General features: G+C 40.4%; 1 protein-coding gene across 2 annotated transcripts in view; it reads right to left on the bottom strand.

The window, feature by feature from the left end:
- prex1 (phosphatidylinositol-3,4,5-trisphosphate-dependent Rac exchange factor 1) overlaps positions 1-15,612 on the bottom strand; it is a 185,561-nt gene that overhangs the window by 72,972 nt on the left and 96,977 nt on the right. For both annotated transcript variants that reach the window (XR_010966380.1, XM_068000534.1), the window contains exons 13-17: positions 15,436-15,485; positions 13,832-13,907; positions 10,739-10,811; positions 9,036-9,178; positions 1,768-1,860 (exon numbers count right to left, since the gene is read on the bottom strand). Coding sequence is in view for 1 of the 2 variants with exons in the window: in XM_068000534.1 (XP_067856635.1) it covers positions 1,768-1,860; positions 9,036-9,178; positions 10,739-10,811; positions 13,832-13,907; positions 15,436-15,485 (435 nt within the window). In the remaining variant the exon portion in view is untranslated. The remainder of the gene's footprint in view (positions 1-1,767; positions 1,861-9,035; positions 9,179-10,738; positions 10,812-13,831; positions 13,908-15,435; positions 15,486-15,612) is intronic.

Here is a 15,612-nt window from a genome sequence, read left to right as displayed (position 1 = left end):
TTTCTGAATAATAAATACAACCTGATTAACGAAATATGTGCATTAAGTTAAAAGGAAAACCTCTAAAAGCACCTCTCCTCCCTCTGGATCACGAGAGAGAGAGATTTGTGACCCCTGTGCATCACTATTGAACTAACCTATTGATATTGTTGTTTTGCTGTGTAAATGCTACTGCTATGCTGGTGTTGTGCAATTCCATTGTCAAATGAGGGAAGGCACTTGAAAGAAATTGCTGGATGAGGATGGAGCTGTATTTCTACATTTGAAAAGATCTTGGAGGCTTAACCGTAAATTCTTGTGTAGATTTGAACTACAGTTTGATACAGTATTCTGGTTCTAAGAGGGTACCGTAATCTCTCAAACTATAAACCTCACCGGACAAATTATGTGTCCAACTGGGTGGTAGTCAGTTATCTCAAGTTGCCTATGACACTGTGATTTCAAATGCATCATTTTGCACGAGAAGAAATTTACATGATCAAGGGTATCAAATATAATTATCAAGATACAATTTTTATAACAATTAGGTTTTCGGAACTGTATCAAATATGCAATCTAGACTGTAGCTTTTAAACCTGCTCAAAATATTAGGAAGCCATAGCAGACTCGTTGGCTGTCACAATGACACCAATTTAACCATGCAGTAATTTTCATCTTACAAGAAAACAGACCACCAAAAGTTGTGTGTGTCAATTATGAGTATTCTTCAATGGTCTAGAGCTTGGATTAATTATCTCATTAATCCAGCAGTTCCTCTGGGTCAATATTGTTTTTTTTAAAAAGAACATTAAATGAGCTGCTGTTTGCTTTGATCGCCAAGAGCTTTTCTTCATCTAGATCTAGTGCAGTACTTTGTAATAAGTTAACTTCTTGTTATAAATTCGGGTCTGCCGTAAATACATCTTGGGTTCAATGGCGTGTTACTTTCATGGGAATTGACTTACTTATACAATGGTGTAACCCAGGGGTGTTACAAAAGTATCCCCTTGAGATGTGAACTAGTGTCTTTCACACACCTTCAATGGACCAAGCAAACACTTTGAGACAAAAGCCTGGATACAAATCAATAAGCTGCAAGACCGCCTACTTCCACCTCTAATATCATCAGTGTTCGACCCTGCCTTAGCCCATCTGCTGCTGAAACCCTCGTCCATGCTTTTGCTATCTTCAGACTCAACTATTCCAACGCTCTCCTGGCGAGCCTCCCATCTTCCATCCCCCATAAACTTGAACTCATTCAAAACTCTGCTACCCATATTCTAACTCGCACTATGTCCTGTTCACTCAACACTGCTTGCTGACCTGCATAGACTCCAGCTCCACAAACACCTCAAATTTAAAATGGTCATCCTATTGCTCAAATCCCTCCATGGCCTCACCCCTCCCTATCTCTAACCTCCTCCAACCATACATCCCTCAGAGATCTCTGCGTTCCTCCAATTCTTGGCTCATGCATCACTGACTTCCTTCCGGTGGCCATGCCTTCAGCAGTCCAGGCCCTAAGCTCTGGAATTCCTTCCCTAAATCGCTCGGTCTCTCCACCTCTCTCCTCCTTTAAGACATTCATATATAAATATGCTGAATTGAAAGGTCCTAAATCAGCTAATATTTTAATGCTCCCACTCTTGCTCCACTGATACATGGAAGCCAAATATTGCACGTATTTTTTGTGCAGTGGCAGGTAACTGAGGTGTCCTGATCTCTTGAACAGAACAGCCCCAGAGATCTGAATTTCGATATGGCAACAGAGCAAAACTGAGACATTACCTCAGCAGAAGAGCCGCTTTGTACAGATTTCACCACAATGGTCTTATTTTTCTCCTCAATTTCAAACCCATAGCTATCTTCTTCAGGGAAAATCTAGGGAAAAGAAAACAAAATTTTAGAACAAAATGCCATGTTCTCTAATTACTCATAACAATGCAAAATATCTGAAAACCTAAATGGTTTAAATAATTAATACATTATCCACAGCACACTAATCCACACCTTACCTGAGCCCAAACACAGCAATTTAAATGGGAGGGGGGGAAATATATACAAATATACAACTGAGGTCATGACTGCAGCTACGGCGGCCCCCATCCGGAAGATGTACATTTGAGGGGGTCTGCAAGGTAGGTACATGTGTCTGGATACCGGGGTAAGTGTGCAGGTTGGTGACTTTGACTGCCAGGAGGAGGGTGGTGGAAGCCAAACTTTGTCCCAAGTGACAGCATGGCCTCCTGCAATGAGTGAGGGTCTCCCCCCAACCCCCCCACACCTGTCAAATGGACCTTTCCAACTGCCACAGGCTGATGGCTCCATTTGAACTGGGAGTGTTTCCCCCAGTACGGGAAACAGTCCCAGTTGTTTGCAAAATCCCACCCCTCCTAAAATGTCATGTTAATCAGGTCTCTAAACGACCTGAAATACCTTAATGATTACTTTAAGTGGCACCCCACCAGCTTTAATTGCCGGCGGGAGTCCCACATGCGGGGGCTGCGCGCGCATGTCAGTGCATCACTGGGGAACCCGGAAGTGGGCGGATTGGAGCCGGGCTCCAGACCCGCCCCAGAAATCCCTGATTTTCACGGACCCCTGCCATAAACGCACCCGCTCGTGGGTGAGAAAATCGAGCCCTTTGTGTCTGTCTTCACAAAAGAGGGGGACGACGCAGACATTGTAGTTAAGGCGGAGGAGGAGTGAAATATTGGATGGGATTAACATAGCAAGGGAGGAAATATTAAGGGGATTAGTATCTTTGAAAGTAGATAAATCACCAGGCCCGGATGAAAGCTGTTAAAAGAAGCAAGGGAGGAAATAGTGGAGGCTGTGACCATCATTTTCCAATCCTCTCTGGCTACCGGCATGGTGCCGGAGGACTGCTAACATTGTACCGTTGTTTAAAAAGGGAGAAAGAGATTGACCAAGTAACTACAAGCCAGTCAATCTAACCTCAGTGGTGGGCAAATTACTGAAAACAATTCTGAGGGACAGTGTTAATAGTCATTTAGAAAGGCACGATTTAATCAAGGACAGTCAGCATGGATTTGTTAAGGGAACATTGTGTCTGACTAACTTGATTGAATTTTTTTTGAGGCGGTAACAAGAAGGGTCGATGAGGGTAGCGTAATTGATGTAGTCTACATGGATTTTAGCAAGGCTTTTGAGAAGGTCCCACATGGCAGACTGGTCAGAAAAGTAAAAGCCCATGGGATCCAAGGGAAAGTGGCAAGTTGGATCCAAAATTAGCTCAGTGGCAGGAAGCAAAGTATAATGGTTGACGGGTGTTTTTAATGACTGGAAAGCTGTTTCCAGTGGGGTTCTGCAGGGCTCAATACTAGGTCCCTTACTTTTTGTGCTATATATCAATGATTTAGACTTAAATGCAGGGGGCATGATTAAGAAATTTGCAGACGATACAAAAATTGGCCGTGTGGTTGATAGTGAGTAAGAAAGCTTAGACAGCAGGAAGGTATCAATGGACTCGTCAGATTGGCAGAAAAGTGGCAAATGGAATTCAACCCGGAGAAGTGTGAGGTAATGCATTTGGGGAGGGCAAACAAGGCAACGGAATACACAATAAATGGGAGGATACTGAGACGTGTAGAGGAACAGAGGGACCTTGGAGTGCATGTCCACAAATCCCTGAAGGCAGCAGGACAGGTAGAAAAGATGGTTAAGAAGGCACACTTTCCTTTATTAGCTGAGGCATAGAATATAAGAGCAGGGAGGTTATGCTAGAACTGTATAAAACACTAGTTAGGCCACAGCTAGGAGTACCATGTATAGTTCTGCTCACCACATTACAGGAAAGATGTGATTGCACCAGAGTGGGTACAAAGGAGATTTACGAGGATGTTGCCAGGACTGGAGAATTTTAGCAATGAGGAAAGATTGGATAGGCTGGGGTTGTTTTCTTTGGAACAGAGGAGGCTGAGAGGAGAGTTAATTGATGTATATAAAATTATGAGGGGCCTAGATAGAGTGGCTAGGAAGGACCTATTTCCCTTAGCAGAGAGGTCAATAACCAGGGGGCATAGATTTAATCTAATTGGTAGAAGGATTAGAGGGGAGTTGAGGAGAAATTTTTTCACCCAGAGGGTGGTGGGGGTTTGGAGCTCTCTGCCTGAAAGGGTATTAGAGGCAGAAACCCTCATCACATTTAAAAACTACTTGGATATGCACTTGGTCTGTGGCCTTGTATGTTACTGCACTTCAAGAGCTGGAAAGTGGGATTAGGCTGGATAGCTCTTTTTCGATTGGCGCAGACACGATGGGTCGAATGGCCTCCTTCTGTGCCGTAAATTTCCATGATTCTCTTAATACTTTACATATGTCTGTAAGGCCCCCTCTCAATGCTGAAGAGTTTGAGTTTTTTTAATCTTTTCACATAATTCAAACCCTTGACCGTAGGGATCAGCTTCATGGCCTTGCTGTACTCTGCTTCTAAAGCTTGAATCTTTTCCCTGTGCTTCAGTGAATATACTGTTGTTCTGTTTCACTCTCTACAACCTAGATTTTAATCGGCATTGAGTAACACCACTGACAACCCATTAAAAATAAATGGGCCATTGCTGGTGCTAAAATATTTCTGATTAGTAAATCTAGGCTTGCATGTCCAGCATTTTACACTCACTGCTACAAAGCCTGCCTAAGAGGTGACTTTGGGAAGTGAAATAAAAGTTCAGACTGTTCTAACCATAATTACTTGAAATTTAAAAGCTTAGCAAATTCATAGAGGGAGCTTAGCTTAACTGCAACATAACCAGCTTGTTATCACAACAGTAAACTACTTACCATGTATAGGCCACAACAAAGTAACTAATGTCAATGGCCAAAGATGTTTACTTTAATTAGTCAATGTATTGTGGAGTTGCTTAAACCTTTACAGGTTTCACATAAAAACTGAAATCTGAAAGAACCGTTACAATGGCCACATTTTAGCTTCTTGGCCTTCAGTTGCTTTCATCTTGTAGGAAGGAAACAGCAGACAAATCAAAAGTAATAGAATATGGAGGAGGAAAATCTCAGTTCAAATAAATTGAAATAGTTGCTGAAACTTTCCAGACGGCATAAATCTTTGACTTAAATAGAATGCATATGATAATTACTAATCACATCCAAGCTTTTTTAAAATCAGAACTGGTTTAATGCATTCTCAGATACATCTCATTATGTTCACACTTTTCTCAAGTACTGAAAAATCAAACCATCAGCTATCACAGGAAACAAGACTCTTCCTCATCATTCCCATTTAACAACTTGTCAATACATACCTTGTTCTGACATTGATAAAGTAATTTCAATTTCTTTTGACTACGTCATATAGTTTTAGCAACGGTTTAAAGCATACTTTCATTAGGTCAAATGCAGTTGACTAAATTCGAATACTGGTTCCAGGCATAAGTATATGGCTGCATCTGCAGAGGAATCAAATTGATTCTGAAACGCTGGAGGTAAGCTAGATTTTGACACGCAGTCACCAGATATAGAATTTATCTCTAGGAATTTTCTGGATTAGGACAAAGATTCTGAAGCTACCATTCTGCTCACATTTAAGCGTGGAAGTTGAAGGCTATTGAATGATTTCTGAAAGCCAAATAGTGTCAGCAGGTTAATGGAATTGAAGGCAACAGGCTTTCATGTCGCATCATTTTTGAAAAGATAAGGCAACAATGGGAAAAAGTGGGAGGATATCACTACTAAAAAGCTGTTAAGATAGGTTGACCTGCCCAAAAGTGCAGGCAACATTTCAATCAGCAGAATTCGCCATATTTAAGAAATCAGCATTCAGACAGGGCTGCCCTTAATACAAAAAGCTCCATGTTTAAGAATTCAAGTTATATACTTTTAAAGTAAGTCATTTGGAGTAATTTTATGAGGTTGTGCTCTTGGTGTGGAGGCTAGCTGGACAGGAGTGCTGATCGTGGAATTGGCCTCATCACGTTACAGCCCTATTTCCAATTGCACTCCTATCTAAGGAGTCTCTACACCCGTACTTAGTTTTGTTTGAAGAATTTAACTCAGTAGCCAAAGAAATGAAAAGTCTTTGTATGGCTACAAAGGGAGGCCCACTGCCATCAGATGATAAGAGCCCAAGACAATATCAGGATGTTGATATAAACATCTGCAGGAGGTTGTTTTAAACAGTGTTTCAGAACCAGACTATTAAAATTACTGGGTCTCAAGAAATTGTATTAAGTGTTCAAAGCATTACAAATATGTCACACCAATCAGAACACAAGAATATGGCAAGTAAATTTCAAGTTCAATTTTAAAAAGCATGAAAACCGTTATTAACCTTTGCATGATCTTAGAAAGGAATATTCTATCTTGACAAAAACAACATAAATGAAGGTGTACATTTTTGCAGGCATCAAGCATGTGCCAGTACTTCACCCAAATGACTATTATTCATATGCCAGCATATAAAAATAATATCAGCACTCTATTTGACTAGTGACGGGTTTCACTGCCGAGCCTGATCCTGTTCTCAACAAACATCCAAGCAGATGGAGTTACTGCATAGTGATCAGGAGCAGGAACCTCACTGGATTTTTCCTCTCTTCGTGTAAGGGACCATTGCAACATCCCTAACACTGCCCAGCTTGATATCAGCCTCCTTAACACAGAGCTGGGGTTGAATCAGAGTTCTTCCTAATCTGGATGGCTCAGTTTCACTTTGGATAGTGCCTTTATCAACAAAGCTATTGGGAGAGGCCTAGCTGTACATTTTCAAATCTACCACTTGTCATCATGACTGCTCCAGTTCACAAATATTTCTTCATTCCTTCCCTACTTCCTTTAAAAATCACAAATCAGCAAAGATAGGACACCTGTAATCCAATCCCACTTCAGCATTTACAATCTGGTTCGATGGCCTATAAGTTTCCATTCCTCACAACAAGTAAAGTTGCTTGGAAACAGCAAGAAAGGTTATGGGAGATTTTTTTGGCTTTCCAATCAGTTTTTTTTAAAAACTAGGTCAGGCATTTATATGGAATGATCTCTTAAATACAGTTAAAAAACATACCACCACAAATAATCGCATCCAACTTCGCATGTTACATCCACATTTTCAGTGCCTGTGTGAAGTGAAGCTACTGAAGCACAATTCAAATGTCTCCTTGATTACCAAATTTAGATCCAATATAGACCATTGGGAGTCAAATTACCTGCCTCTCTGATAAAGCAAAGCACACAAGTCAAATGCAGCCATTTGTCCACTGGGGACTGTGATAACCAATTTGTTGATAGTAGGCAACATCTTTCTATGCTTCTGGCAGAAACATCAGGTAGCTGAGCTTTCACTTGATCCATCAGCTTTCCACTGTGGTTGTGAATCCATGATTTCTTGCCCATCTCTCCACAATAGAATATGGGGTTATGTGCACTATTTCTCGATCTAGAAAAGCTTGCCCTGCTCAGAATTTTGATTTTGATTTAGTTATGCATTTGAAAACTACATACAAGACTTCCTATTGGCTCAGTGGGCAATTACACCATTGGGCATGGTACTGACCCAAATAGACGTGGAAGTTCCCAGGTTTCGTCTCTTATCCATGAGGAGCTGCTTATTTCAGCCGAGGTTCCTGCACAGACACTACAAATGACCTCAGCAATCCTAGTCTAGGGGGAAGGGAAAAAATAAACAGCCAGTGGTCCTGGTCCCCAGCACCAGCCACTAACCACAACTGGAAATATGTGTCTGTGTGTGCAGATACTGGGGAAGAAAACAATCTAACTTAGATGGAATTTATGTCACAATAGCCTATTAATACTCTTGGTCAGGCAAAAAGAACATCCTGTGGAACTTTACTCCAACATCAGTCAATCATTGTCTTCAGGGGAGAACAGTTTAAAATACATGCTGAATACTGAATAGTTTTTGAAATAAATACTTGCTTTTGTTGGGCCTTATCCTGAAGTACACCTCCACAGATTTTTTCAAAGAAAGAAAGAATGCAACATTAAGCACAGCAATACTGTGCCAGGGTAATGAGAGGCAAACATGAATGTTGAAAAACCACAAAATCTTTGCATATCACCAAGTCTTATTTTTGCAGCCAAAAAGCAAATTTCTGTGAGCAATAAAATCTAGCACCAAATCACTTATCAAAAATACATTTCAACAGTTGTTCAGTAATGCTAAAACTGGCTGAAATACCACCAGCTGCAGATCAAGACTCACCCTCCCTGATAAAAGACACAGTCGTTGCTTTTTGGAATTGCCTCAGTCGGTTAAGGCCACATCAAGACCATCTGGCAACCTGCTTAATTAAGTAATTTTTTTCCTCCAATTCCACCCTGTAGTCTTCACTTTTCAGGGCTTACCCTCAACTGTACCACTGCCTATGTGCTGTGCATAGGCTTATACACTTGCAACACCACTTTGATATATTAACTCATTGCACTCGCATTTGCAACCATAATTGCCTAAAAATATGATCACCAGAGACCAGCCAAATGGAGGGGAAGCTGTAAATGGAGGCAAGGCATCTCTTTTCAAGAATGTAAATGTGGAAAATGATGTATTCAAATAGCCCTTGTGGATCTCCCAGCATCTGGATCAGAACTGGTAGATCTTAGGAGCAAGTATTCTTCCTAGTCTCTTCATTGCAAAGAGTGGTACAATATGGGGAGGGAACAAAAAGATATTAAAATGTACACAAATAATTCAAAATCCACAGCCAAGGAGGAGGAAGGAGTCACATGGATTCATGAAGTAGTCTTCATTTAAACACAAGGCAGAGATGAAAGCAATAAGGAAATGTACAATACATGTCCATTTGCTTGGCATCAATCCCAAAGCAATTTGCTATTTCCAGAATATTGGATAGCGATGTGGTTTTTAAAAATTGCAAGTCAAAATTTAAACAACTGCAAGAAAAATGTCAAGTACTTAGAAGGTTAACTTTCCATGCAATGACCTCATCAGTCTGAGTAAAGCATTTTGTTCAAGTCTCTCCAACCCATCATCTGCAACACTTGGATAACAACATGGAAAAGTCTCCCATATCAAATGCAAATGCAATCATTTATCTGCTTACCAGAAGGGATTTAACAAGGATATTTTCAACCAATCTGAAGTCATTCCGCAGCTGTTTGTTTTTGGAGCTGGTCCCTTCCATTTCTTCATCAGCATAAAAGCGAAAAAACTGGGATTCATCCTTGAATTCACTTTTCTCTAACACTTAAAATTAAAAAATTAAACTGACCATTAACATAGCTCCATATGCCTTTTCCTAAACACAATAAGTCAGTACACTACTACTTTGTCTAAAAATACATTTTCTCAAAATTGCCATTAGTGTAATTATACAATTGTAATTAAATCATTTTTATATTGAATTCAACAACTAATTTTACAACTGCTGATACAAAATGTTATCATAAAATTAAACTCTTAACAGAAATTGAACACCCATCATAAATAACTCAAATAGTTCACTTGTCATCAAGTTTGACTTCACGTAATTCAATGAAGTACAGCAATAAAATGAAGTTTAGTTAAAAAGATATCCCTAAAAAGCAAGTAAAATGGGTGGCATGGGCATTTTGGTTCATTTCAAACATAAAAATGAACAATTTTTTTTTTCTTTGACTCAACATCTGAACTGACCCCTACATGGAGTTAGTTCTTTGCCAAATATGAAATAAAAATTTCTTACCACAAAAATTTGGGGAATGGCAATTGTTTACAAGCTTGAAGCATCAATAACTTGAGAGTAATATAATCTACTGTAGGTTTTGAAATATGCACATTCCCTTCCAGTTGGCCAATGTTGATTTTTAGTTCAGGTCAATTTTTGGTGTGAGTGGGGGCAGGGAAGAGTCAGAAGGAGTAGCCACATTGCCAACATTTGATATGATCACCAACGTATATCTCATTGTTTGCAAGATTAGGGTCTGACTGGGTAGGGACTGTACATGGTGCCATTATCCCAATGCAAAAGGAATTAGTAAGTAGCAGCAATGCACAGGCAGGAATATTACCAACAGCTGCCAAACCACAAAGTTTCACAGAGCATCATCACTGCTGCAGTTCCAGAGAGGAAAAGGGACACATTTTCCAATGTTTTAGATTTTCTGATGAATGTGCACAATTTCTGTGACAAACTTAAAATCCAGAGCAGATTTCACAGACACAAAGTCATATAATATCACGAGACTCTGTTCCAGTTTATTAACCAAAAGTGTAGAAAGAATTGGTTTAAATTCCCAGCCAGACTAGTGGATAGAATAACCAATTAGTTTCAATGCATGGCCATAAAAAAAACAGAAATGGGCATAAGCAATGTCAGTAACAAAGAGAGTTACTCAACGCTCACCCTGTAATTGTGGGTTTCAATGAAAGCTTTCAAAGGCAGTGGTATGTTTCATGAGCTCCTGACTGAACATTTGGGTTGAACATTTCTAAGAAGAGAATTAACCTTTAGGAGAAAGAGGGGAAAGAAAAGGAACCAGAACCCTATCCCCACAGTTCAACACAACCGGGGAGGTCAATTGAGACGGTCAAATCTGTGACTGGTGTGATCCAGCTTCTGATTTTATTTTGGTGGGGGGGGGGGGGTGGTGGAAGAAGTGTTGGGGTGATCAAATTATGAAACATAAATTTAAAAGTCTGCAAAGAACAAAGGGAACTGCAGGACGCCTTCTGAAGTACTGACTGTCAACTTAATTATGATAAACTCCTGGCTGTCACATTGAAAATGCATTTGATAAGATTTTTTTTGTTTCTTTGATTGATTACCGTGATGCATGAAGCCATTATTACACAGTCCAACACCGAGTGTGACCGCTTCCTCTCTGGTCTGGCAGTCGCCCTAGCAACAAAATAACATTTTTACACCTAAAGAGATTTCCTTTGGAAAACAACTGCTTGTGATTACAACTCTAAGTTTAGCAAGTGCTCTTTCTTTGTTACAAACAATAACCTTAATAGAAATGGCACGGGTCGCCGCTGATGTTTAAAAATAGAAAATCCCAAGCTATGAATACATGCAAAGGAAGTCAGGAGGACAAAGAAATGCGTCTGGAGGCAATTATCTAAAGTTCACTTCCAATACGGGTACTAGCCATAAACAAATGATTTCAGATGAAACAGCTGACTTACATTTTGGTTTCTGATGCAAAGTTTATTTTTAAACAAAAGACACCCAGTTTTTCACCAGTACCCACAGGCACCCCTTCTCACAAACATGAGGTCACATTCTCATTGTTATATTGTTTTAAAAAAAACATTGGTAATTTGGAGTATATTATCAGAATGATAATGTCTGTTCACTGAAGAATTCAAAATTTATTCTTAGAAAACTAACTATGGTCACAAAGAAAACCCAGTCATTACAATATTGATTGTTAACTTTGATCGATGAACTTCACACGCTACCTCCACTTTCCGATAAAGTCATATTAGAAAAGGAAAACAAAGGCTCATTCTTAGAATTTTGTGTTCCATACTTTTGTGATAACCCCTTAAAGAGGCACTGTAGAACTGGCGTGAAATTGAAAGTACTTCTCCCTTTCGTCTAGATGCACAATGATTACTAATGTCCTAAATTCTCTGTAAAACAACAGCTAGAAGCACACTTGGACTTGACCCATGTGACAGCGAGCTCAAGTTGTTTTATTACTGAAGTTGTTGGAACACCCTACATGCGCGCATTTTTAAAAAAAGAGCAGTATGCTCCTGGTCATCCTGAACAAGGTAAAATTTACAGATTTTTAAGAGCTGGTTGATACACACAAGTGCCTCTGCAAAAAGCTGCACTGCAAGTTATCAAAATGATCTCTTCTGTTAGTTCACACCCATAACAATTTCCAGATGTCAGTCTCACAGAGGCACCGAACCAGAAGGGAAAAGGGGGAAAATGTGAAAAGTTATCCTGACCTCTCTTGCAAACCTTCTTGATGACAGGAATGGATCTGCATTGGCTGAAGCCTGGGAGTGGCCAACTGCCCATCTCACTGCAGAACTGTGCAGCATGAGAAGGGAAAAAAAAATTCTAACACTCATGACTGCCAATCAATTACAAAGGGTGCCCAGGCTTGTGAGGCCAAACTGGTAGCAGGTGAAATTAATACTCACCTTTCAACAAGTGTGACCCCTCTCAGCTTAGTGAGCAGTGGCACAGAGTCAAATCTATAAAGGCATTTAACTCTCCTGCCAACTGCATTTAAGTGAGTACTGCATACCTGTGGCTTTCAGAAAACACTCACTTGTAGGGTATAATCTAATCTAAAATTATACTTCCACAAAAAGGCAAGGAGCCAGTGAATATTTTATCTGGTCCTTTTTTTTCTCACTCATTTGTCTTGTTTCTGCACCCCCCACCCCTGCCCCGTCAGTGCACACAGGCTAGATGTACAGTCAAGCTATTTTATGCTAAAACTTTATCATTGGTTAGGCTTCAACTGGGGTATTATGTCCAATTCTGGGAACCACATTTTAGGAAGGATATCAAGGCCTTGGAGTGGGTGCAAAGGAGATTTACTAGAATGGTACCAGAGATGAAGGATTTCAGATATGTGGACTACAGAAGCTGGGATTATTCTCCTTAGAGCAGAGATGGTTATGGAGAGATTTAATAGAGGTGTTCAAAATTATGAGAGGTTTTGATAGAGTACATAGAGAAAAACTGTTTCCGCTGGCAGGAGGGTCGGTAACCAGAGGACACAGATTTAAGGTAATTAGCAAAAGAACCGGAGGGGAGATGAGGAGAGATTTTTTTTATATATAAACACAGCAAATTGTTATGATCTGGAATGCATTGCCTGAAAGGGTGGTGGAAGCAGATTCAATAGTAACTTTCAAAAGGGAATTGGATAAATGCTTTAAAAAGAAAAATGTGCAGGGCTGTGGGGAAAGAACAGGGGAGTGGGACTAATCGAATAGCTCTTTCAAAGAGCAAGCACATGCACGTTGGGTCGAATGGACTCCATCTGTGCTGTATGATTCCATGAAGCTGTACCCAGCTGGCAACTATGAGGTTAACTGTATCTAGACATTATGGCCTCGATATTGAAACCCGCCCCCCAGGCCCCTGCCCCATGTCAGGCCAAGGGCGGGAGAGTTTTTAAGAGTTAAATACAGGAAACACACCAATAACATGCCATGCACGTCCCAATACCAATTTTTTTTTTAAACAGTGGCTGATAGCGGGGCGTGAGTGTCCCACCGTGGAGAGGCGAGACACTTAATTAACATATTTAAATCGGGCTCCTCCCATGCAATTGCGAACCCGATTTAAAATTGACTGGTTTCCCCAAAGGAGGCGCGAGCTGCCGGCTCCACACGTGTGTTTCTCAGCACCCACACCCCCCCTCGTGACTGCGGCCTCTTTTTCTCTCCCCCAAAACCCCGGCCACCTCTCCTAATCTCAGCCTCTCTTCCCCCCTCCACCCGATCACCGGGGACCTTCCCCAAGGGAGCCAGCTGCGGCCTCCTACCGTTGGTGATCCCACCCGGCCACCTGGCCAGGCTGCCCATTTGGCCAGGCGGGAAACAGAGCTAAAAAATGTTAATGAGATCCTAATGGCAGGCCTGCCGTGTCGCCGGGCTTTCTGGGTTCTTCAGCCATATTCGTTTTCCCCCGCATCCCCATAAATATCGGGGCCCATTTGTCCATTTGATCTTTCCCAGTGGACACTGGATGAGTTGAGGAACCTCTCTCACGGGTAATTGTGAAGGACAGCCTGTATCGCATCTTTCTACAGCTAATATGCCAGTGATCATATATAATTAAAATCCGAATTAATTTGATGCACGAATAATATTTCAGTCCCCAAAGAGCTGATATAGCGAAAAAAAATTGCAACAAAAAACAGGTTTAGTATTCCTTACCTGTGTTAGTAGCCAATCGATCAACTTGCTTGCTGGCACCACAGATTTGTAGGTCTTCAGATGGTGATCTCGGTCTCTGCATTTGATACAAAACAAGATGATTTCTCCTTTATTAGTTTAGGTATTTTGTTCACATATGTAGGCAATGCTGATGAAATTTTCCTTTAAATTAAAAAGATCAATTTATTTTAAACATTGATGCACTTCAGTTTGTTATTACTTGTAGGAGCAAAAAATTCACCATGCATTTTCAACGTACATGAAATGAGCAGTTCTTTGAGTAAAACCCAACAGCAAGTCTTAAATCTATTAGAAATTGCAATACAAGAATGTGCCACTAAGTCAGCAGGAAGGTCAAGCTCGTCAGAGACCTGAAATACTCAGTTCTGCAAGGCCCACAGTTATAGATCTTACGTGCTTGTGAAAAACTCTATTGCTACTGTCACTTAAACAGCCCTGAACATTAGATTCAAACTGAAAGCTACATTTTGGGAGCTCAATCAGTGATCAAAATGAGCTGCCAATTCTCATCGAAATTCTCGAAAAGTCAGGGCAGGAAAGCATTAAATGACTTTCGCTGAAGAAAATATTTAGGGACTTCATGTCAATAATGGACCAATGATTATTTGTCTCTTCAGTCTGATTTTATTTGAGAGAAAAAACTTCTCTCCGTTTACATATTGCAGAGAATTGTTTATTTCCTTTGCTAATGAAATAACATTACTGAATTATATGTGGAAGTAACATGGGGTGAAGATACAGCCAAGCTTCCTATACCAAAAGCATGGACTCTGCTTACTTAAAAATGAAAGGCTTTACCAAAAACAACTTCAGCAGACCTCTAGCACCTACACCCCACTGCTTTCACTCTCCGAAACTTCAAGGGATTTTCACTCATTATTGTTCTGGTACACAATTGGTCAACAGTGCTATAGTTCAGCTGTCTAATTGTTTTAACAAATGCTTTGATCTCAAACAGGAGGCACGGATTACTTAGTCTCAACTGCCCCATGTCTTGTGTCAGCCCCTAATTAATTAGCTATCATTTTGGGGAAAATCAGTATTAATGGCTGACACAACTTTTCCAAACCGTTTTCGCACTTGTAACAGCGTAGTCTTGACACTTGATGCTTCGAAAGAATACAAGATGATCTGGCAAAATTGGGCATAGGGACATTAGATATAGTCCCAAGAGCACGATCGGTTTGATCAACTGTAAAAGGGCAATGTTTGAGTAATGTAATCTGAATCATAAAGATGTACAACAGCCTGTGTCTGAATTACGGCTGGAAAGCAGCTGGAGCTATGTATCAAGCAGTTGCATGATATTATCAGTGCATCAACACTGGGAACTCTACTCAAATAAATGTCCCATTATTTCATGGCATTTGGAGGTTTATTTTCTTGCACGAAAATAAATCCACAGATGCAAACAAACTCTCTCATTTGTGAAACTTTTTAAACAAAAAGATGCCAGAAAAACCAGACTCAAATTGAACAGTTAATCAGTAGTATACAAGGATGTTTCTTCTCAATGATTGGCAGATGTTTATTTAGTTTTTATCCTTCATGAAGTCAAAATCGAAATAAAAAGCACAACTTACTTTACGACAGGAGTGAAGAGGCAGTGCAGTCGACAGTACAGCCTCACGCCCTGTCAAGAAAAGAGTAATATCCTTTATATGCAAAACCATGAGCTGTCCCATAATTTTATTCAGAAATGTACAACTCTCCAGCGTATGCCAAATGGGCTAATTCCACAAGTTTCTTCCCCACACATC

This window comes from Heptranchias perlo, chromosome 19, assembly GCF_035084215.1.
Source record: "Heptranchias perlo isolate sHepPer1 chromosome 19, sHepPer1.hap1, whole genome shotgun sequence".
Classification (NCBI taxonomy): domain Eukaryota; kingdom Metazoa; phylum Chordata; class Chondrichthyes; order Hexanchiformes; family Hexanchidae; genus Heptranchias; species Heptranchias perlo.
This window is presented reverse-complemented; position numbering and strand designations above follow the sequence as displayed.